The following is a 22,606-nucleotide window of genomic DNA, read 5'->3' on the forward strand; positions in this document are numbered from 1 at the left end:
CCCCTCCCTCCACCACCATTACTGGGCCCCCATCTCCCCGCCTCAAAGAACACCACCACTAGTTCGCTTCAGTCTTCCCCGCCGCCCTAGTGGAAAGCAACACTAGTTGGTACTAGTTCTCCTACCTCCCCCCTACCTCCCGTTCACCCCAGTGGACATCAACCACCAGTTCGTACCGGATCCTCCCCTCCCCCTCTTCCCCTCCTCCTCCTCCTCCTCCCCGCAGCAGGGGACGACAGCACCAGCCAGCCTTCCCCACTAGTACTGGAGGGAACTAGTGTGCGTGGGGCGTGATGTTTTGTGTTGAGGCCACACGTCTCTCTGACCAGCTGTAACTAGTTACGGGTAAGGGGGGGGGAAGACATACGGGGTCACCCCCGCACGCTTACTTTTCTTATATACCCCCCACACCTCCCTCACCCCATGCCCCTCCCCGCCTCTCTGCCTATACGTGTCCCGCCGCTACATACTGTACTGTATGCCGGACACACTCTCTGTCCTCTCTCTCTCTCTCTCTCTCTCTCTCTCTCTCTCTCTCTCTCTCTCTCTCTCTCTCTCTCTCTCTCTCTCTCTCCTGGACACTATAATTCGTACAGTACACCCCAAAAGCACTGTGTACCTAACCCCCGGGTGTGACCATCTCGTCGTTTCCACAGTTGAGCAGTTGTGGTGGGGAAAACAAATGACGGGTGTTCTGAGTGTACGGCGGCGGTGGCGGGAACTAACTGTGCTGGATGGTGAATTACGTTACAACTGTCGTGTTCAGTGATGACAAGTTCAGATGTATAAGAACATCTATGTGTTAGTCAAAGACAAATGCCGTATATTCCATTTTCTTTTTTTTTTTTCTTCACTGATCAGTGTACGGCTTCTACCTGCATATTGGAATTGTGAAGAGTCAAAAGACCGCGCGCCTCTCAGAGGTAAATGGTTTAGTGTGGAATATGAAAGGGGGTTAGACAAGGAAGGTCCGGTGCAGAAGCAAGAGATAATTATACAGAGGACATATGTATGTATGAATGTTTGTGTATGGTCTCGTGTATACTTGTTACTTGTACCGTGTTTATTACACCTCTGAATAGTGTGTGTGTGTGTGTGTGTGTGTGTGTTCAGAAAGGAAGTTAACTTTGCAAGCCTAAGAACTACTGTTCATTAAGAGTATTAATGCAACCATACCCCCTCCCTGTCACACTACCTCCCACTCTCTCCCTGTCACACTACCTCTCACCTTCTCCCTGTCATACTATCTCCCACTCTCTCCCTGTCACACTACCTCCCACCTTCTCCCTGTCACACTACCCCCCCCAGCTTCTCCCTGTCACACTACCCCCCCACCTTCTCCCTGTCACACTACCTCCCACTCTCTCCCTGTCACACCTCCTCCCACCCTTTCCCTGTCACACCTCCTCCCACTCTCTCCCTGTCACACTACCTCCCACCCTTTCCCTGTCACACCACCTCCCACTCTCTCCCTGTCACACTACCTCCCACCCTCTCCCTGTCACACTACCTCCCACCCTCTCCCTGTCACACTACCTCCCACTCTCTCCCTGTCACACTACCTCCCACCCTCTCCCTGTCACACTACCTCCCACACTCTCCCTGTCACACTACCTCCCACACTCTCCCTGTCACACTACCTCCCACCCTCTCCCTTACCATAGTACCTCCCACCGACTGTCCTGCTGCTGCGCTACCTCCCTCCCTCCCCCGTCCCCTGCCAAACCCCCTGCCCTTCTCCTGCCTCTTCTGAGGGTGGTACGTGCCAAATGCCTTAGTTGTGAGGAGGATAGACCAGTGAGGTGGACGCGTGCCGGTGAGGGTGACCCCTCCGCCCCACACTACCATCCCCGGCCACTTCACGCTGTGGCGGAAGGTCACCCCGGGTGGGTGTACTACGGCCCTGGTTAGATCTCGCTAGGACCCCGTGCCTCACCCCCGACCCATCAGAACCCCGTGCCTCACCCCCGACCCATCAGAACCCCGTGCCTCACCCCCGACCCATCAGAACCCCGTGCCTCACCCCCCCGACCCATCAGAACCCCGTGCCTCACACCCCCGACCCATCAGAACCCCGTGCCTCATCCCCGACCCATCAGAACCCCGTGCCTCACCCCCGACCCATCAGAACCCCGTGCCGCACCCCCGACCCATCAGAACCCCGTGCCTCACACCCCCGACCCATCAGAACCCCGTGCCTCACCCCCCCGACCCATCAGAACCCCGTGCCTCACCCCCGACCCATCAGAACCCCGTGCCTCACCCCTGACTCATCAGAACCCCGTGCCTCATGCCTCACACCCCCCGACCCATCAGAACCCCGTGCCTCACCCCGACCCATCAGAACCCCGTGCCTCATCCCCGACCCATCAGAACCCCGTGCCTCATCCCGACCCATCAGAACCCCGTGCCTCATCCCCGACCCATCAGAACCCCGTGCCTCATCCCCGACCCACCAGAACCCCGTGCCTCACCCCGGCCCATCAGAACCCCGTGCCTCACCCCCGACCCATCAGAACCCCGTGCCTCAACCCCGACCCATCAGAACCCCGTGCCTCACCCCCGACCCATCAGAACCCCGTGCCTCACCCCCCCCCGACCCATCAGAACCCCGTGCCTCCCCCCGACCCATCAGAACCCCGTGCCTGACCCCCCGACCCATCAGAACCCCGTGCCTCACCCCCCGACCCATCAGAACCCCGTGCCGCACCCCCGACCCATCAGAACCCCGTGCCTCACACCCCCGACCCATCAGAACCCCGTGCCTCACCCCCCGACCCATCAGAACCCTGTGCCTCACCCCCGACTCATCAGAACTCCGTGCCTCACCCCTGACTCATCAGAACCCCGTGCCTCATGCCTCACACCCCCCGACCCATCAGAACCCCGTGCCTCACCCCGACCCATCAGAACCCCGTGCCTCATCCCCGACCCATCAGAACCCCGTGCCTCATCCCGACCCATCAGAACCCCGTGCCTCATCCCCGACCCATCAGAACCCCGTGCCTCATCCCCGACCCACCAGAACCCCGTGCCTCACCCCCGACCCATCAGAACCTCGTGCCTCACCCCCGACCCATCAGAACCCCGTGCCTCGCCCCCGACCCATCAGAACCCCGTGCCTCACCCCTGACTCATCAGAACCCCGTGCCTCATGCCTCACACCCCCCGACCCATCAGAACCCCGTGCCTCACCCCGACCCATCAGAACCCCGTGCCTCATCCCCGACCCATCAGAACCCCGTGCCTCATCCCCACCCATCAGAACCCCGTGCCTCACCCCCGACCCATCAGAACCCCGTGCCTCACCCCGGCCCATCAGAACCCCGTGCCTCACCCCGACTCACTGAGGGCGAGGGTTCCTTCCCTCACCCCGACCCATCAGAACCCCGTGCCTCACCCCGGCCCATCAGAACCCCGTGCCTCACCCCGACTCACTGAGGGCGAGGGTTCCTTCCCTCACCCCGACCCACATCGTACTAGATCTGCGTCCGTCACCCAGCTCACAAGGCCCCCTTCCGTCACCCCGACTTACCAGATCCCCGTCCGTCATTCAGACTCGCTAGGTACCTGTCCGTAACCCCAACTGACTAGGCTCCTGTCCGTCACCCGGCTCGCTAAGCACTATGGACCCGTCCCTCACCCGATCCACTAGAGAGTCTCGACCTTCATTCCATCTCGCTAAAACCCCCCTCCGTCATCCCGACTCACTAGAACCCCCTCCGTCATCCCTACTCGCTAGGACCTCTGCCGTCATCCCGACTCGCTAGGACCTCTGCCGTCATCCCGACCCGCTAGGACCTCTGCCGTCATCCCTACTCGCTAGGACCTCTGCCGTCATCCCGACTCGCTAGGACCTCTGCCGTCACCCCGACTCGCTAGGACCTCTGCCGTCACCCCGACTCGCTAGGACCTCCGCTCTTACCCCAATTCACTAGGACCCCAACCGTCATCCCGACTCGCTAGGACCCCAACCGTCATCCCGACTCGCTAGGACCCCAACCGTCATCCCGACTCACTAGAGCCGTGTCCGTCAGCCCGCCTCACCGCAGCAGTGGCAGGACCCACAGAGCACTACCTGGTAACTTTCCTCTCTGCTGGACCAAGAAGATTCTGTCTCATTAACAAGCCTGACGCGCACGTGTCTGCGGCCTTGGCGAGGAGGAATGTCCGCGTAGAGGGAGGAATAATTATGCCCCCTATTGCCACGGGGTAGAAGGACCTTTATGGTACGGCCCTCCGCTGCCCAACCTTGTTCGTTCGCTCCTGTGCGTCAGGTTGACTGATTGAATACGTGACGTTCGATTAGTCTTAAGAGGTTCTCCTTTGGCCGTGGCCCCGTGCTGGCCAGTGTTGGCCAGGGAGTGCCAGTGTAGATGTAGCGCACCAGTTTCATGTAGATAACAGGTGTGCTTAACGGCATGTGTCCATCATCCCGTGCACCTGTGTAATTGATTAGAATTATGGTTCAGGGTGAGGGAGATCGGGTTGAAGGGGGAGGGTGTGGTAGGTTCCGCTCTCACGCCACCTAAGCCATTCGACTGGGAACAGCTGTGCCTCCGCCTCTAACGTAACTGGTTCCCTGGAGGAACAAGATGTTTGCTGGTTGAGATGTGCCCGCTGTTTGGATTATGAGCTGTGGGATGTATAACTGTGGTAGCGCGTGTGGTTGAAGGGCCTCGTGCCTCGCCTGGCAGCCAGCCAACCCTGTAGTACGCTACTTGGAGTGACTGGGATTTTGCAGCCTTTGACTGATCCTCACATGTGTATGTTGCCTTGGTTTGCCATAGTGAGCGTTTGCGTTTGGATATATATATATATATATATATATATATATATATATATATATATATATATATATATATATATATATATATGCAGTTACACAACACATTCTACACAAGGGGTGGATTGGTAAACTTGCACCTCTTGTTTTTCATTCTTAGATTGGATGTAGACACAACCACCAACCATAGTTTCACATCAGACCCCTTGTGAACTGTTCTCACTCAAAGATGACCCATATACCCTCCACAGTGATCCGGCCCCCCGTTCAATGAATCCACACTTGCTCGTGGTGATTAAGGTTGTAAATTTATATAACACGACGGAGATTGGAGGGTCATTAACACTGTATTATGTAGGCGAAGTATTGATTACGTGGTGCATTTTAGCTGATCTTTACGACTCCTAGTCTCGCCGAAGCGGAACCTGGATTGATTATATTCTTGGAGTAACGTTTTGCACGGTGACGTGGTTACATGTACGTACACCGTGTACTTAGAGCAGTGACATCATTGTGTATATAGATTACAGTTCTCTGGAAACAGCGTCACACTAAGAGCAGTGATAGCATCAGGTTCTGTAAAGGCTACATGGATGTCTGATGTCATTCACAAGGATGCAGGAGTGGCGCGTTTACACCACCAATGTTACTGACTCGATGCCTTTTAGCTTGTGGTGGATCTTTACCTTCCTTCCCATTTTAAAACTAGTAGGTTTGGTGTACCGTGTGTTTCCTCCATCATTTTCTTAGTTTCGTTGAGTAGTCTTTATTTCGTTGAAAAATGTACAAATCGTAAGATATACACGCTCCCCCAAAATTAATACGGCATATTGTTTTCTTAAATGAACGGTATCCTTAGTCAGAATTATGGAATCTTTTCGTGAAACAAGACAGTTGATAGTTTGCTACATGCAAACTATCAAAATCTGAGTTTACTTAAGTACAGTTAGATCTCCAAAAAAAATTCAGTATTGCCCGTTTATTAGCGTTGCGTTTGAAACTGGGAGACTAACATATAACGCATTAGTTGTTCATGATCGTTCCGTTTGACGCTGGGAAGCCAGCATATTACGCATTGGTTGATTAAGGTACAAACAGGCGTCAGTATGTCGGGTGGCGCAACTGTGGATGTTGTTTTATGGTAGAAGGTGTGTGGTGGTGGTGGTCGGTGGCGGCAGACGGCGACCCTCACAGCAGCTGCATGCTGGCCCGCTACCCAGCCTCCCCGTCATGTGCATTCTGCTCTCGGTGAACTCCAAGACTCAGTCTTCCTCAAGAAACCACAGATTTCACCTTAAGACTTTACGCAAAACAGAATTGAAACTTATGTTGGTTGAAAAAGGTTGGCTTGGGTTGGGTTAGATTCGGTTTAGTGTACTGTGGTTAGATTTGGTTTGGTATAGATTGGGTTAGGTGCAAGAGTAGCGTGACTGGGCCCACGTGCATGTGGTTTAGTCCACGTGTATGTACTTGGTGTTGGTTTTATTCCTCTGGTGGTTCCCCTAGCCCTAAATCCTTGAAGCTGGCAAAAGGCAGGGCCGTCCAGTTAACTGGAACTGACTTGTTGCACCGCTACTTCATCATTCTAATGTGTAAAATGAGTTATCAACTTTTATCGGAGCGTTCAAATCTACCCACCAACGCTGACCTGCACTGGCTTGACAAGTGCATATCCCCCACCCCACCATGTAAACGTAAACAAAATTGATGCTGCATATGAGTAAAAGTTAGAATGTGCATTGCATGGAATTAGATCTTAAAAGGTGAGGTTGATTTACTGGCAAATGGTTTCTGGCTCTCGAATCTAAAGATGTCAAGGAAGTGACTTCCATTTGAAATGTAGGAATCAACGTATCGCTGTAAAGAGATTAAGGAATTACTATGATGTTTATCACGAAGTAGTTGATACTAAAGCACTGCATTAGATATTAAACTGATAACAAGGATACATTCTTAGAGCTAATTAACCAAGCAGTACTGCACACACACTTCAGACGAGGAGGGGAGATAATGATTTTAACACCTCTAAGCAAACTCAACCAAACGGATAATTGCCGAGTTAATTTTACCATTTTTTTTCAGCGGCTTGTTAATATCATGTTCGGTTCTTGTTTGTCAAGATAGGACAGGGTTCAAGTTAGGATGTTGTAGATGCCATTTGTTAGTATCACAGGCAGGTGTAGACTCTCTCTCTCTCTCCATGTGGTGATTATCGTTGTAAACTACAGGGTAATGGTATATATATATATATATTGACGTGAAGTCTTCTTGCTCGCCGCGGATGCGGCTGAGTGCCTCAATTGTCAAGGCTGTGAGTGAGTATCAAGAGAACAGTTCAGGGAGAAAGGGGGCCATCGTCTTATCTATCCCCTTGCCCCGCTACCTGCCGCCCATCGATGTTTGTGCCGATTTGGCATGGACTAACCGGGAATACAGCAGCAATAGTGTTTGTAACCTGCTCACTGGAGATTATGGCAGCATGATGTATAAGCTACACGTGCTCGGCATCACATGGAAACACTTGACACTTCGCAAGCACAACTCCCGTGCTTTTAACTGGACCAACACTCACAACCAGGGAATATTTCAGTGGTCTTCGCTTGGCATCAATTGTTTCGAACATTGTGGGGATTCCACTATATGTCCCGAAGCTGAACGGCATTTCTTACGTTATCGATATATATTTGAATACATGGATAAGTTGGAATGATGTGCTAAATATAATCGTTAATTACTCTCAGCCGTCATCTATTGCCCTTTTGCATCGTATTGTGTCACTGGTGGTGACGAAATTGTGAAATCGTTGTGATGTGTATGAGGGACAGAAGCGCCACTTTGTGTTCGAAAATACATAATCACCTCTTTTGTCATCGTGGAGCTTATTATAAAGTGTTAATAGTCAGATTGAATGAAGTGAATTATGGTGAAATGGAAAAGTAAGCGTTGTGCAAAATTCCTATTTGGAAACTGTGTCCCAGAGCCTCCCCCTATCGTATCTCTAGTACGCTGAAATAACCACAACAGGACACAGTAATTATGATGGTGACCTATTAGTTGAGCATAGCAGTCAACCTTATACTGACCTAACCTAAATAAGTCTTTAATTAGCTTAAAGCAGCAGCCTGGACTTTAAACCTATCTTGCCCCTCTATTAAGACACCTCAACTCACACCTCAGAATACCACAGGTACAGTCGTGTTAACTTATAGTAGTAATTCAGTAATTGATAGGGCTCATAATTACAGAAGATAGATGATATATTTTAGTGTTTAGTGAGTAATGGTAGTCTTCTTATCGGGGTCGAATATACAAACCCCGTTTTAGAGACCATTATCATAGAATAGCAACAAATATGCTTGATTTCTGAATTTGAAAATTCACTGACCTTGTTTTACGTTTCAGGAAGATAACTCCAGGCCTGATGCCCCCGGGTTCACCAGGAACATATCGGAAAAAATCGGCGTCATTGGACCTTCCCGCGGCCCTCCAGCAGCTGCCGCGGCCACACCGAGGCAGCATTTCTGGCGAGTCCAAAATGGCCGAAGACAAACCTTGGCCTAATACAAAGGAGGATTACGATCTGAGAGAAGTGATAGGTAAGGATACACGGTCTTTGAATTGGCTATGAAGGCTTCAGGTATGCCTAGAACTAAGCAAAAGTCCAGAGAAGTGTACCAAAGTGGCAGAAAACATGCAGTGAATCGGTGTCGGTAATCTGGTCCGTGGCAGTGCCCCTCCCGGTCGGGACGTGTTTTGATGCGAGTGTCAAGCGAGTGTCATATCTGGTTCCAAGTTCAGGACTGTGTCAGATGTAGGCAGTGTTCGGATATCTACCCATATCCAAGTAAGAGGAACATCCGGTTTTCATGGGGGAACTCAGGCGGATATGACTGTTTTCCCAGGTTTCGTGATGACCCGTTTTCTGTGACTGGACGCGTCGTCTGCTCTCAAGGATTCCTCGTAGGATTCGCATATATCATGAAAAAATGAAATAAAGGGGTTGTTAATATTCCTGGATAAGGTATAAGACTTAGCTCCCCTCTGGAAATGGCCCTTGGGTAGCATGTAGGACTGTCAAGGTAGGTGTAGTGGACGGGTCGTCAGTGCCAGGCAGCAGTAGTTCTTTTGAGGGAATCGCATGAATGGTTCCACAATTTTTTCGGAATGTGTTTATGTTCAAGGCTGTTTAGGATAATATTTGAATAGTTTCGGGAGCAAAGGGAAGGACAATCTTACCATAGAGAGCAGGAGGTGTCAAGGCTATATAGTCAGTCATTTTTACCGGGATGGCCTCTCATGGTGTGCAGGTGTACAAGATGCTGGTGTCCTGGTAGCTATTACATGTGCTGCAGGTGTAGTGTAAGAATAGCAACACATGTGGTAGAGGCACCAAATAGAATGTTGCAACCAGTACTAGATCTATTCTTTTCACTCAAAATTGAGTGTACATACATGTGGTCTTGCATTCATCAGTGGTGACTGATTTTAGGACTTGCTGAATAACTTTGTTATAAACTATTAATGTAGATCTCTTATAGAGGCTTAATAGCCAACCACAGTTCGTAGAAGCTTAGCATATTTTTAGAACTGCACTTCTTTTCTAGTGTTATCTTTGTGAATTAGTTTTGAAATTAACACATCAGAAGTTAGGATGTTTAGATGCTTTCCAAAGAACTGACATGTGATTTAAGATTGTTATTGACTCATTGTTGTGAAGGCATTGGTTAAAGATAAAAACAAGTAAAGTTTGTAACAGTTTATTGATGTCAGTGTAAGGATACTCCTGTAGAAGTGGTTTATCTAATGTGAGGGAGTTCAACAATTCTGGGAACCATCTTTGGTCATTTTCCTTGCTTTTCTTCTTTTTTCTATGGTGATTTATATGACAGGCAAAACATACCCCAATCAAAGGATTTTTAGCTGAAAGAAATAAGTATAAGTAGATATATACTGCACCATGCCACATTTGTAATTTTAGACCTATACACCTACATGTAGATTCCTAGTCACTAGCTGCATAGCAACACAGAATGAATTTCACACATCATTGACATCCCTACATTATCAAAGAATGTTTGACTGCATCATTATGCTGGAAAGCTAGAGTTCTGGAGCAACTATACTAGTAATTATTGCTGGACAAGAAACAATTTCTTTTGTATTATTAATTTTATATTAAAAAATAAGGTTATTTTATCATTCACATATAGATAATGTAGTGTTTATGTATGTGTATATAGAATGTAAAAAGTACATATATTACATGAGTAATATGCATGAAATTTTGATTGGTAAGAAACCATAAAGTTAGTAATGTGTATAGGTGAATGTAAGATGATACCAAAAGAACTGTAATGATAAAAAACATTGGTGAAAAAAAAGAGTGAATTGAAGAATGTGTAAAGATTCTGGAGGGCAGAAATGAAGGTAGATGTCTGACGTAGTCCCATGTGTGTGGTGTAAGGTTGTTTGATTAAGTAAGTAATAAAAGGGTAAGAGAGAATGAATGGTAATAAAAAGAATGTAGTTGAGAAAGTTGAAGAGGGTGTTTTGAAATCATTTGGACATATGGAGAGAATGAGTTTAGAGAAGTAGTCAAAGAGGATATGTTTCAGAAGTAGAAGGAACCAGGAGAAGGGAGAAACCAAATGGAGATGGAAGGATGGAGTGAAAGACATTTTGAGTGATCGAAACCTGAACATGCTGGAGGGTGAAAGGCATGCATGGGATGGCATGAATTGGAATGATGTATTCAGGGGTCGACTTTCTTTCGCTGGACGGAACCAGGGTAAGTGAAGTGGTTGGGGTAAACCATGGAAAGGTCTGTGGGGCCTGATTGTTGAGAGGGGTCTGTAGTTTTCGTGCATTACACATGACAGCTAGAGAATGGATGTGAGTAAATGTGGCCTTTCTTTAAATGTTCCTGGCATGATGCTGCTAACTTTGGAAATAATGATCAAGTATAAAGAAAAAGAAAGTATCTATGCTGCCTTCCAGGGCACAAGATGCACCATCTCACATCAGTATAGAGGAAAGGAAATGACTGTTTTAGGTTCTTCAGTGATGTGATGTTTGATGAGGGAGAATAATTTTTTGCATTTGAATTTTTTTGTGCATGGGACAACTTAGTTTTTAGAAAGAATGTGCAGTGAAAGGGTTAAGTAATACTTTGAATTACATTACATCTGGATGATGACTCATTTATTTTTAGAAGCCTACAATTGTAAATGATCCCATAGAAAAGTCAGTATTTTGAAGTGAAAATATGTGGTGAAAGTAACATCCAGTAGAAATTGATGTGGATTAATCTCGATACATTAGAAAATGCTATATTTCAATGTAACTAGAGAAAATTTTAAGGCCTTGAACATGTTTTAACCAATGTAATAAATATGTAGTGTAGGGGTGTAACAGAAATAACTTATGGAAATAAAAAAAAAAGCACATTATTGAGCTCTTGATGTAATGTAAAAGTGATTTAGACTGACTGACTGCTATTTCATTTTTTCCCCATCATAAAGTAAAGTAATAAGTAATCGATAGTGGGGAGGGTTATGAAGATCAGGAAAAGTGTGAGGTTTGCATGAAAGCACTTGTAGAAATCAAGAGGACTTAAATAACTTTTTCTAGTTAAGTCAGAATGAAACATAACCGTTCCTGGAAGAAATCAAGAAGAGTTAAATGAAAGAGCACTTTGCCGAATGGGCTAAGATTTACCATAGTAAGTGTTTTAATTAAAACATTGCTTAAGAGGCTGATATTTACCATAGTTAATGTTATAGTTAAAACATATAAATAAAAGCATTATCTTCCTCCATCACCTGATGAGCAATGTTCTCTCAAAGTGGTTGTATTTGCTGTTTGTGTGGAGGCAAATGCACAAAGCACTCAAGTCTTCCAGCAACTGATTGTAAAGATGAAACAAAAGAAAAATCACAGTATATTCAAGGAACATAAATGAAGGAGAAGATTACTTAGGTTTTCTTCATCTGTAGAAAATTTTACGAAAGTTTTCCGAATGTTTACCTTGATCTTCATTGACCTTCCCTCTGAAATACTTCATGGAGAATAGAAAAAGTATGGTAGTGGACTCTCAACACAGTAGAAGTGATTTATATCTGTAGAGTGTTACTTGAATTTATTTATTTTAAAGTGGTATGGAGTGACAATGGGGCAAACCCGTTAAGATCAGGGAAAGTACAGGGTTGATGATATGATAGGTGAATGCTTGTAGAAATCTAAAGAACTTATGAAAACATAAGCTAACTTTGCCAAGGAACCAGGATTACCTTTATTTTCAGCCTAATAGAATATACAGAATTTGTTATCTTTGTCCCCACACCACCTGGGGAAGTGTGTTCATCAGATCCAGTTGGTGTTCTCTCGGACAGTTTTGTGTGGAAGCATAGCACACAGCACCCAAACCTCCCAACAAGTAATTGAAAACATGAGATGAAAAGTCATTTTTTCCTTTTTACTTTTTCAGATGACATCAGATATCAGAATATTTTTAACTGCCAGTTGAGGTTTTCATAAGTTCTATTGATTTATATAAATAATTTAATATTTCCCAACCTGTTACCTGATCTTCATAGCCACCCCTACTATCGACCAATATTATGGTAGGATTACTTGATGTCTTTTTATTTAATCAGTGACACCTGAATCTCTTGTTAGGAGTATCTTGTTATCTCTTTCTTCTATTGAGTTATTTCTGTGGTGCCCCAAAACTACATATTTGCGTCAGCTGCATTAACCAAGGTTATAAATATTTGTATTAAGGATGTTTATTTGGTTTAAGGGCAACTCCAGAATCACTGCCATCCTTGATTTTATTTTGCATTGATAGCTTATCACACTGTACTGAAAGTAAATCAAGACTAATGGAAATGTAATTTGTAGTAATGTTATTTTTTGTTGTATTATCATATGCGAACAACATTGGGGATGAGTATAAAGATAAGGAAAATTATGGGGCTGAATACTTATATTAAGTTAAACATTTTTAGAAAGAAATCAACAGTTAAGATATATTGTGAATTACAATGTCAATCAAAATATACTAAACACGTTACCATGGAAAGTTTTATGGGGCCTGGATGTGGAAAGGGAGCTGTGTTTTTGGTGCATTACACATGACAGGTAGAGATTGAGTGTGAACAAATGTAGCCTTTGTTGTCTTTTCCTAGCACTACCTTTTGCGCATCCGGGGGGAAGGAGGGTGCCATTTCATGTGTGGTAGGGTGGCGACGGGAATGGATGAAGGCAGCAAGTATGAATATGTACATGTGTATATATATATATATATATATATATATATATATATATGTCTGTTACTGTATATGAATATATACATTGAAACGTATAGGTATGTATATGTGCATTTGTGGGCTTGTATGTATATACTTGTGGGTAGGTTGGGCTATTCTTTTGTCTGTTTCCATGCGCTACCTTGCTGATGTGGGAGACAGCAACAAAGTATAATAGAATGAATGAAATATATACATATCATTTCCGTATAGCACGAACTGCCCATATGTCAGCAAACGGATGACAAACCAGGTGATGGTATCACCACTCAACCCAACTTGCAGTCACTCCAAAATGTCCTCAGCAGCTCATTTTGTTAACTGTAGTACACCGTATTTTCACTAAAAATAGTGCCAGCTAGGTTAGATCAGTTTTCATAGGTTCTGTCGATTTTTAGGAGTATCAGAAAGTGCCTCTTTTTGTGCTAATTAACCCCAGAATTTCCTTTATCTTCATAACCCTCCCCACTGTCACACTAATGTGTCTACCTATAAATGTAGAATAAAGAATAATTCAAATCTTTCTCTCCAGTCACATTTTACTCAAAATGCATATACTCAGTGCTGTCATTATGAAATGAAATCAGTGATAATTGTAGTTGATGTAGGTGGTGGTGCCCTTTAACTTTATAATTGTCTAGTAATGTGAACATTATTTGCTGTTAACTGTAGGGGACTTGGTGTTATAGAATGAATGCACCATCTGTGTATATTTTCAGTTGCTCTACAAAGACACTGGTGAAAGTACACATATCTGAGGATTTAACTGACAGCCTTAAGAGTGATACCCATGCATCTGGCTGCCTCAGACATAAAAATGCTATGCCATAGAAAGAAATTTGATACATTTTGCTGAAAATAGGGATTTAGAGGAATATGATTATGGTAACTATGTCAATTTGATTGGATCCTGCTATGACAGTTGGGTCGCAGGAACAGGCTATTTGGCAGAAATAGGCTTACAACCAGGCTTACAAGCTAACGTGCTGTTAGGGAATACAACAGAGGATCAGCTGCCTCTTCCAAAAAGATTTTCTAGAAATTTAAAACAAGAGAAGAAAAACCTGTGATGATGCTCTTCAAGGCCCTAACTACTTAGCCAAATAGAAAACTTCTGTGTGACAACATTGCCTTTCAGGGATTGCGTAATTGTAGAATTCAAAAGTTCAAAGATCTTCCACAACCCGCCCTGACACTAAAGGATTTGAACAGTTGGGAATGACTGAGAACACTGAGGCTCTACTTATTAGAGTGCATACAGGAGAGTTCTGTTGCAATTTACCCTCGGAAAATCCTGGAAGGCATGATTTAGTGTGATTCCACTTTTCATTGAAAAACAGTTTCTCATAGGCACCACAGGCATGGAACACTGTGTAGAGGTCCCTTGCTTACTGTGGTATTATCAGCCGAGGCTTTGAGTATACATGCTTAGGGTAATTTATTCTTTTGTGTGGACAGTGGCATGGAGTTTTAGGAATCTGTAGTTTTTTTTTCCAATGTTCAGTTGAGTATCACAGTTGCTGAAATGGTCACAGCAGTGCATGAGTGAAATGAACTTGTCACCCATGTCCCGACACCTTTTCTTTGACTGTTCTCTCTCTTACTGTGTCAGGCTGATTGAGGAAGTCCATAAATGATCTCACTGAGGAAGAATGTTTTGACAACTTTAACTTTTGTGGTACTTTGTTCCTTGTGATATGGTCTACAAGCATAAAGTTGGTGATGTGAGTTGTGCTACCCTAAAGAGGGCAAGGAAAGTGATGTCTTCAGAACAAAATGTGGACTTAATAGATTACCTTATGCATGGTGAAAGTGCAGTGTTTACTGCGAGACATTTTAGTGGAAATGAGTCAACAGTGTGAATCATATAGAAAAATGAGGCAGCTTTTTATGTAGCATATCAGGTTAGCTATTTTGTGGGAGCATACAGGTCAGTTGCACAGCATCAGGGGTGATGTACCATCATTCTATTTAGTATTGCTTGCTTATTACTTTTCTGTACAGTTTTGTACATAATTTCTTTTTACCTTAGTAGAATATACATGTTACTGAGTAATAACTTGCTGATTTTTTTATTCAGAAACATTCTTGAGAGGACTTACAGAATGTCTCTCAAGGGTCACTTCTCATAACCCCTATTTCCCCTAAGCCTAGTTAATCTCAGGTGTCATTTCCTCTGACCCTCTGTTTCTCATAAGCTTGATACCTTGCCAACCACAGTTTTGCCAACCATGGGGTATTGCAGGAATGTAACCCCCACTGTTGTCAAGGGACCACTGTAGAGTATTACCACTGAAATCAGAAGATGCAGTAAATGAAATGCAAGAAAATTTTCCAAGTATTTACAGCCCCAGACTGTTAACACATTGTTTGCAGCCATTTGAAGCACTTTGGGCTGTGCTGTGGAGAAGTTTATGAACGCCATGGATAAGTGCACCAGACGAACCAAGATGTATGTGGTGGTTGTGTATGCTTGCAAGCCATGAGCTCCAACATTCTGATCAACCAGAGGAGCAGTGCAACACTTTTGTGATATTAACATTATTTATTTGCTGGTTGGTTTTTTCACTTTAGTTGGAGATTTTGTAATTCTGATTGTGGTGATCCTGAATTGTCCATGTACGCTCATGCACCAAACTTTGGCATCGCTTGCTAGGACCCACTGTTACCAAGTTATGATTTTGATCTTCCACCCATATAGCCAATAGCTCTTCAACTTTTTTCATCAAAAGATACCTCACTAATGAGTAATCTTGGCTGAGGTAGGCCTGACTGATCACAGGACTATTAATTTTGTCACCTTTCTTCCTGATGACTGTAGACCTGGATTGAAGCATTTGATTTAGGGGTAAATGTTTTGTTCACTGTATGTTATGCTTAGTATGTATGGTTTGTGTTCTGTTGAATAGGAGTTGTAGATTATTCAGGGTGGTGTAAGGGTGCAAGTTAGATTCATGTCTGTGCAGGATGAGAGGGTGGTGATGGATTTCTCAAAAGTTGCTGACATTTTGTTTTGTGAAAGCTACTGTTCAAATTGAGTAGTGTAGTGCAGCATGTTAATGTTGCTTATGCATTGCTAGATTTCTGTGATGTAATTGTCAGGTCATCTGCATGTGAGAGAATATTCACACAGGGATATGGGTGTAGAGGTAGGTCATTTAGAAAGATATTTGATAAAGCTGGAGCTTTACCATTGGTAATATCCTATTCTTAGACCATGTCATCTCCCATTTCAACATTGCCATTAACCTATACAGCACATATTTAGGAATCATTATAACCCAAGACTCTCCTCATAAGTCACAAACTTCATAAAGCAGAGACACTCAAACAAAATCACTCACCATCAGCACATATCCAGAATGCAAACAGACTCGGCACAACCTGATAACTGAAAAACAAATAGCGAACAGGCATTCGAGTCTCATCATGAACTAAAGAACCAGCAGTGCCAAATTTGGCAGGCAGTAAAGAAAATTCACATCTTCACCACCCTGGCCCCACGCTTAAAGCACTCCTCTGTACCCAGTGCAACAGTATCCCATCTTCCAAAGAAGACACAAACATACTCATGAAACATTTCTCATCAATCATTTACAAATCTACTGCACCTTTGAACAGGACAGGAAAGGACAATCATGAAAGATCTAAACACAGTCCACTCTGATGCAATTGTTATCTCACCATTTGTTTCTCCTGTCACATAATTCAAGACCCCATAGAATTCTCTGGGACTGGCTCTGACCGTACAGGTATAACAAACTTTGAGATGAAACTCTTTGGTGTGAGTACTTACTAACAACTTCAACCACTTCATATTACACAGCAGGAATTTTGCCAACTTAAGACTGATCCTGAAACCCTCCAAACCTTTCATTTCCCCTTCTTTCTACTGCTACATGTTACTGTTATCATCAGTATTCAAACTCCTAATGTTTATTCCAACTGACATAAAGAAGTTTGTTAATTGATTTCACATGGTAACCATTACTCATATTAGTTACATTTCATATTTGTTTGATAACATAGCGAAAAAGTGTATATGACCAGTGCTGTGCAAGTGCTTTTGCTGTTTAATGATAAGTTTTATAACTCCTTATTCTCACTGTATCCAGGTATTGGAGCCACAGCAGTTGTTCACTCCGCTCTTTGTATCCCACGCAACGAAAAATGTGCCATCAAGAGAATAAACCTCGAAAAATGGAATACGAGCATGGATGAGTTATTGGTGAGTAATGTTCTACGGTAAGGCATTTCATTTATGATAATTGATAGCTAGAGTATGATGGAAAAGAGGATGATTAGACCTGCAGGTGAGGAAAAAGAAGTGATTTATAAGTCTTCAAAGGGTTTTTAGTGTTATTTTCCCTATTTCACATTGGGTTTTTATTCTTTCATTTAACTTCTTAGCAGATATATATGTTTCTTTAAATGGGGTGGCCAAACTAATGACTTAAACTGTTTTGAGTCTGATTTATTGTATCTTACTGAATATTTCCTTGTTCATGTAGCTACTTGAAGACAATGAGGAATTATCCTTGGGTGATTTAATTTAGCTCCTTGACATTCTCCCTAATGTGATGCTCCAGTGATACACATACAGACAACCATTAACCAAAACTAGAGTATGCTTCTTATGTTTGGTTTCCATACCTAAAGAAGTACATAGAACTAATCAAGAAGGTCATCCAGAGAGTGGCAGAGATGGCACCAGAATTAAGAACCGAGTTACAGAGAAGGGCTAGAAGCCTTTAATTTACCCCCCCTTGGAAGAGAGAAGAGTGGAGATTTACTTGATCACAACCTTCAAGTTTTTTTTTTTTTTACCAGATTGATGATGTAGACTGTGAACAGATCCTTGAAGGTTGCAGGGTTAGGACAAACTGAGGACATAGCATGAAACGAAACAAGAAACTTTTAAAAAATGATGTTTAATAAGTGCTTTTACAGTATAAGAGTGGTGGATGAATGGAATAAAATGAGTGAAGACATGTTTAATGTAGGCCGTATAACAGGGATTTAAGAAGTTGTATGATAGTATAGTAGAGAATGTCCAAGAGATGGAAGCCCATAAGTGCAAAACTCCCTCCCCGTATAGCACAAACACACACACACAATTAGTATGCACGGCCCACCTGGGATTGAACCTACATAGGTCAGACACCTGGTTGCAGCAGCTTATCCCCAGTCCACCCATCTGTTCATCCTCCTGTAAAATTAGACTTGATGTAGGCACTGGTGTGAATATATGCATTCATACATAGGAGTAAAGAGCTGGTACATACATACAAGGTTAAGAGATAGGGCTTCAAGAGTGTAAGACTCTCTCCCCGTAACACACTAATAGTAATCACAGATAGTAATGACACAGGAGTATGGAGACTCCTTTGATGGATAGAAGATTGTCTAAGTGGAAGGTAACAAAGGATGCATATGAGAGAAGCCTTTGCAAAATGAGTTGAAGTCAAACCATTGGAGTCCTGCTGAGCTTTTTTTTTTGGGGGGGGGGACCATTACTTTCTTGATCTATATGAATGACATGAATGACTAGATGGAAGATGTAGACTCCTGCTAGAATGTAGATGATGCAAAGATCTTGAGGGAAGTGAAAAGCATGGATGATTACATGAACTTTATAGGGGGACCTTGACAGACTCCAAAGTTGGTGTCATACATTGTTCATGAAGTTAACCCAAATAAATGTAAATTACTGAGTAAAGGTCATAGCAAAAGAAGGCTTTGAAATGATTACAATCAAACAAGAATCTGTGCTTGAGAAAGACTGTATAATTTACATTTTTCCCTAACCTATTCCCAGAACCCCACCTTAGAAGAGTAGTTAAGAAGACCAACTGTCTGTAAGCACGTATTAGAATTACATTCAAGATCTTGGAAGACGAAATATTCAGCTATGTATTCACATCGTACATAAGGCCAAACTAGAGTATGCTTTTCAAGATTGGACACTGCTGGTAAACAGGCACAATGAGCTAATAGTGAAGTTTCAGAGGAGAGCAACAAAAATTGCACTAGAATTAAGATAGGTGAATTACAGTGAAAGGCTGGCTGTTTTATATTTGCCCACCTTGGTGAAGAGAGAAGAGTCACCTGATCACAACCTTTGAGTTTTTCAAACAGATTAATGATGAAGAGAGTGAACAGATCTTAAAGAGATGTAGGGATGTAACAATCAGGGGACATTACATGAAAAAGCAAGAAATTTGTGAGAGATGAGTACATTTAGAGTAATGGATGAATGAAATCAAATGACTGAAAACACAGTTAATGTAGACAGCATACAGAAATTTAAGAAGTTGTGTGATAGAATATAAATAGATTGTGCCCACAATTATAAGACTCCCTCCCCTCATATTCCAAGTAGGTGAGTAAAGAGGTTGTACATATATGTGAGGTTAGGAGATGGAGTGGCATAAGTGTAAAAGTTTACCCAGGAACACACAGATTGTGATAACACATCCTGTGTATCTTATTTATTCAGTTCATTTTAACCCATGCATGCTTCCAACCCTCTCTGAATGTTTGAATTCCAGTACCCAGAGTTCCCATTCACTCCATTCTTCTCTCTCTTTCTTGGTCTCTCTCACCCCCTTCCTACCCTCACATCTGACTCATAGATCTACTCAATCAGTCAATTTACACTAATCATTTTCATATGTCCAGACCACTTCAGGACACTCTAGTCATCTCTCTCATTCACACTCCACACCATCACACCTCTCTTATACTTTCATTACTTACAGAATAATCTACTTCACCACATATAGTCCTCTAGCATTATTTCCAATACTTCCGGTACATTCAGCTCCCTCACACACCTCAATGAAGCTATCCCATATTGATTGGGCTATTTCCCCTCCTCCTCTGTCTTTGCATTCCCTCCTTGTTATCATGTATGCTTCTGAACAGATTTTACTGCTGTAGTAAGTTTTGTCTCCACTGTTCCAACAATATTAAATTCGTTTTCCTTTTTACCATCTCTTGAGCCTTAACTCTCTTGCATTTACTGCCAATATATTATTTTTTGTCTGACTTTCACATCTAATATTCCTGATATCTTTGAGGTAGTAGAAAGGCTGGTTTGTTCTCTAGCCTCTTGTGGTGTCTCACATTTTTTTTTTTTTTTTTTTTTTGCCTTTTAACTATACTTTTTTTCTTCCCTTTTCTGTCTCATCTGATGAATACATAAATACTTCCTTGTTTAAAAGTTTGTTAACCTACATAAGTACCTCCTACCTAGAAAACTCGATGTTTAATCACCTCTGGTTTTCCCTTTATGCCTTCACTGTATTTCCCAGTACTCTATTTTCCACAAAAATTTCATCTGGCATGGTCATAGACTCTAATGTTCTTTTAATCAAAATCTCTTCCTTCTCCTCTGATTCTTTTTTAGTTGGAATATGGTCTTCTTCCAGACAATAAATCATTGGTGACTTATATCAGTCCACCTCTCATTTCACCAACACTCTTATGCTTGGTGCTACCCATTATTCCCCATTAGTCTGCTAAGTCTTGTAGGATTGCTTTATCAGTCTCCAAGTCTCTGGCATTTTGTTAAATCCATATTTGCTGACATGTATTGGTCCAGAATACTCTTGCATTATTTTATACCTTCCATTAAACAAGCCTTATACTTACATGATTGTTCTGTGTCTGACAATATGTTATATTTTTGAAAGCTTCACTTAATAATATGCTGTCTCTCAGTGTCCCCAGATCTGCATTCCTTAGCACCAATCAGTATCCTCTGGTTTTGTTGTTCATCCCCAGAAATTGCTCATTTTGTTTTGTGTGTCTTGTCTCTCTTGGGATGGCCTGCTGTCCTGTCTCAGAGATATCTTGAGAACGTTATCTTGCTCTTTCTTGGTTGATTTGTATTGTACTGACCTTACCTCCTGCTATTTCCCTTTTAGATACCATCAGTCTCTATGAAGTTATCATGAACTTAGAACAGTATAATTCACTGTGTTAATTTTCTTTTCCATTTGTTGACACTTTTCATGATTATAGATATTCCATGGTTAATTAATTTCTTCATCCACTAGTTGTAACTTCTGGTGTTTTTTCAGTAATATTGATCATTTTCCCACCCTTATTGTCACAATTGTTTCATCCATGAATTCTCTGTTTCCCAAGTCTTATCCCCTAAAGAAAAAACACAAAGATCCCCTTTATATAGCATCCCTCTAATTAATGTGCATGGTCTTGATGATTTACCTTTCCTACCTTTCCCAACTCCATTTTTGCTTCAGATTTCTTGCCTAGATTAGCTCTTGGCTTATAATGAATGAACCAATAGTTTTTAGTGTTTTTAGCTGTCATTTCTTTCTACCTTATCTACACTTTTTCAACTTTTGTATACCGTCAGCATTCACAGTTTCATCACGTAGCTTATTCCATTCATCCTCTGCTGTTGATATGAGTAGTTCTTTATATCTTTTTTACTAAGTTTCTTGCGTGGTGTCTTGTTATGACCTTTAGTCTCAGCATTTTTCCAGAAATTGTTCACTCTTGTCATCATCAAACTGGTTCAGAAATTTTGAGGATATACTGTCTGTTTCATGGAGTGCAAGTGTATGGCCTGTAACCTCTCACAGTAACTCAGCTCTCTTACTTATGGAATCATCTTTCGTGGACCCTTTGAACACACAAATGAATTTCACACCCATTCCCAAGGTGTCAATTATTTAATGAAAAATGAAAATCTTATATTCACACTTTTTTATTACTTTTTCACCATGAACCTTTGGCATATTTTCCAAATATAGCACAAAGATGTAGTTTATAGAGAAAATGTGAGTTAAATGACCCCTGATTGTATGATGGTGCCTTGCAAAAAACAAGAAAAAGAATGGCATTAAAGAAATAAGAAATAGCCAAAAACATTTTACTCATTCAAAATGCAAACCCCAGACCACAAACACTGCTGGCCCACTGAAAACAGAAGGTATTTTTACAGATGGCTTTCTGGAAATTAATTAGATTCTAAAAAGGCAGTATGAATATGTATTCAGTGAACCAAAAACCACATTAAAGTTGAATGACCCAGCAGGCTTTTTCCTAAACAGTAATCCCTCATTGAGAGCATGTCCATGCACTTAGCCAAAGGCCTGGATTCATGGATGTCAGTCTTCATAAAGAAATGCTGATCTTTTGGTGAAAAATTCTAGATTTTGGCATCATTCCCAAGAGTTTGAAACTGACATGTAAAGCATTTCCAAAAAACTATTGGCTGATTGCTTCAGCATAAACATCATACTTTTCCTCCATACTTCAACATTTCAGCCTTAATCCCATCCACTCTAGTGCCTTTCCTACCTTCAGCTTCATTGTTGCCCTTTTTACCTTCTTTCATGTTATAGGCCACTGCACTTGTATGCTTTTCCTTCTATTGTCAATACCCATGCATGTAACAACTGCTGCTTCACCTACTGCCTCATTCATTAGTTCTTCAACTATTTATGTAAAATATATGTAGAAGATACGTGTGTGT

The 22,606-nt window shown here is 42.7% G+C and overlaps 1 protein-coding gene across 7 annotated transcripts in view; it reads left to right on the forward strand.

Moving 5' to 3' along the window:
* The window catches only part of fray (oxidative stress responsive kinase frayed), a 293,998-nt gene that overhangs the window by 194,672 nt on the left and 76,720 nt on the right, over positions 1 to 22,606 (forward strand). For 6 of the 7 annotated variants that reach the window (XM_071665568.1, XM_071665569.1, XM_071665566.1 and 3 more), the window contains 2 exons: positions 8,189 to 8,382; positions 17,211 to 17,323. In XM_071665568.1, the coding sequence (XP_071521669.1) occupies positions 8,189 to 8,382; positions 17,211 to 17,323 (307 nt within the window). Of the gene's footprint in view, positions 1 to 7,162; positions 7,974 to 8,188; positions 8,383 to 17,210; positions 17,324 to 22,606 lie in introns of those variants that run through there. The other variant, XM_071665572.1, reaches the window with a different exon arrangement.

The sequence above is a fragment of the Panulirus ornatus genome, chromosome 10 (assembly GCF_036320965.1).
Source record: "Panulirus ornatus isolate Po-2019 chromosome 10, ASM3632096v1, whole genome shotgun sequence".
Classification (NCBI taxonomy): Eukaryota; Metazoa; Arthropoda; class Malacostraca; order Decapoda; family Palinuridae; genus Panulirus; species Panulirus ornatus.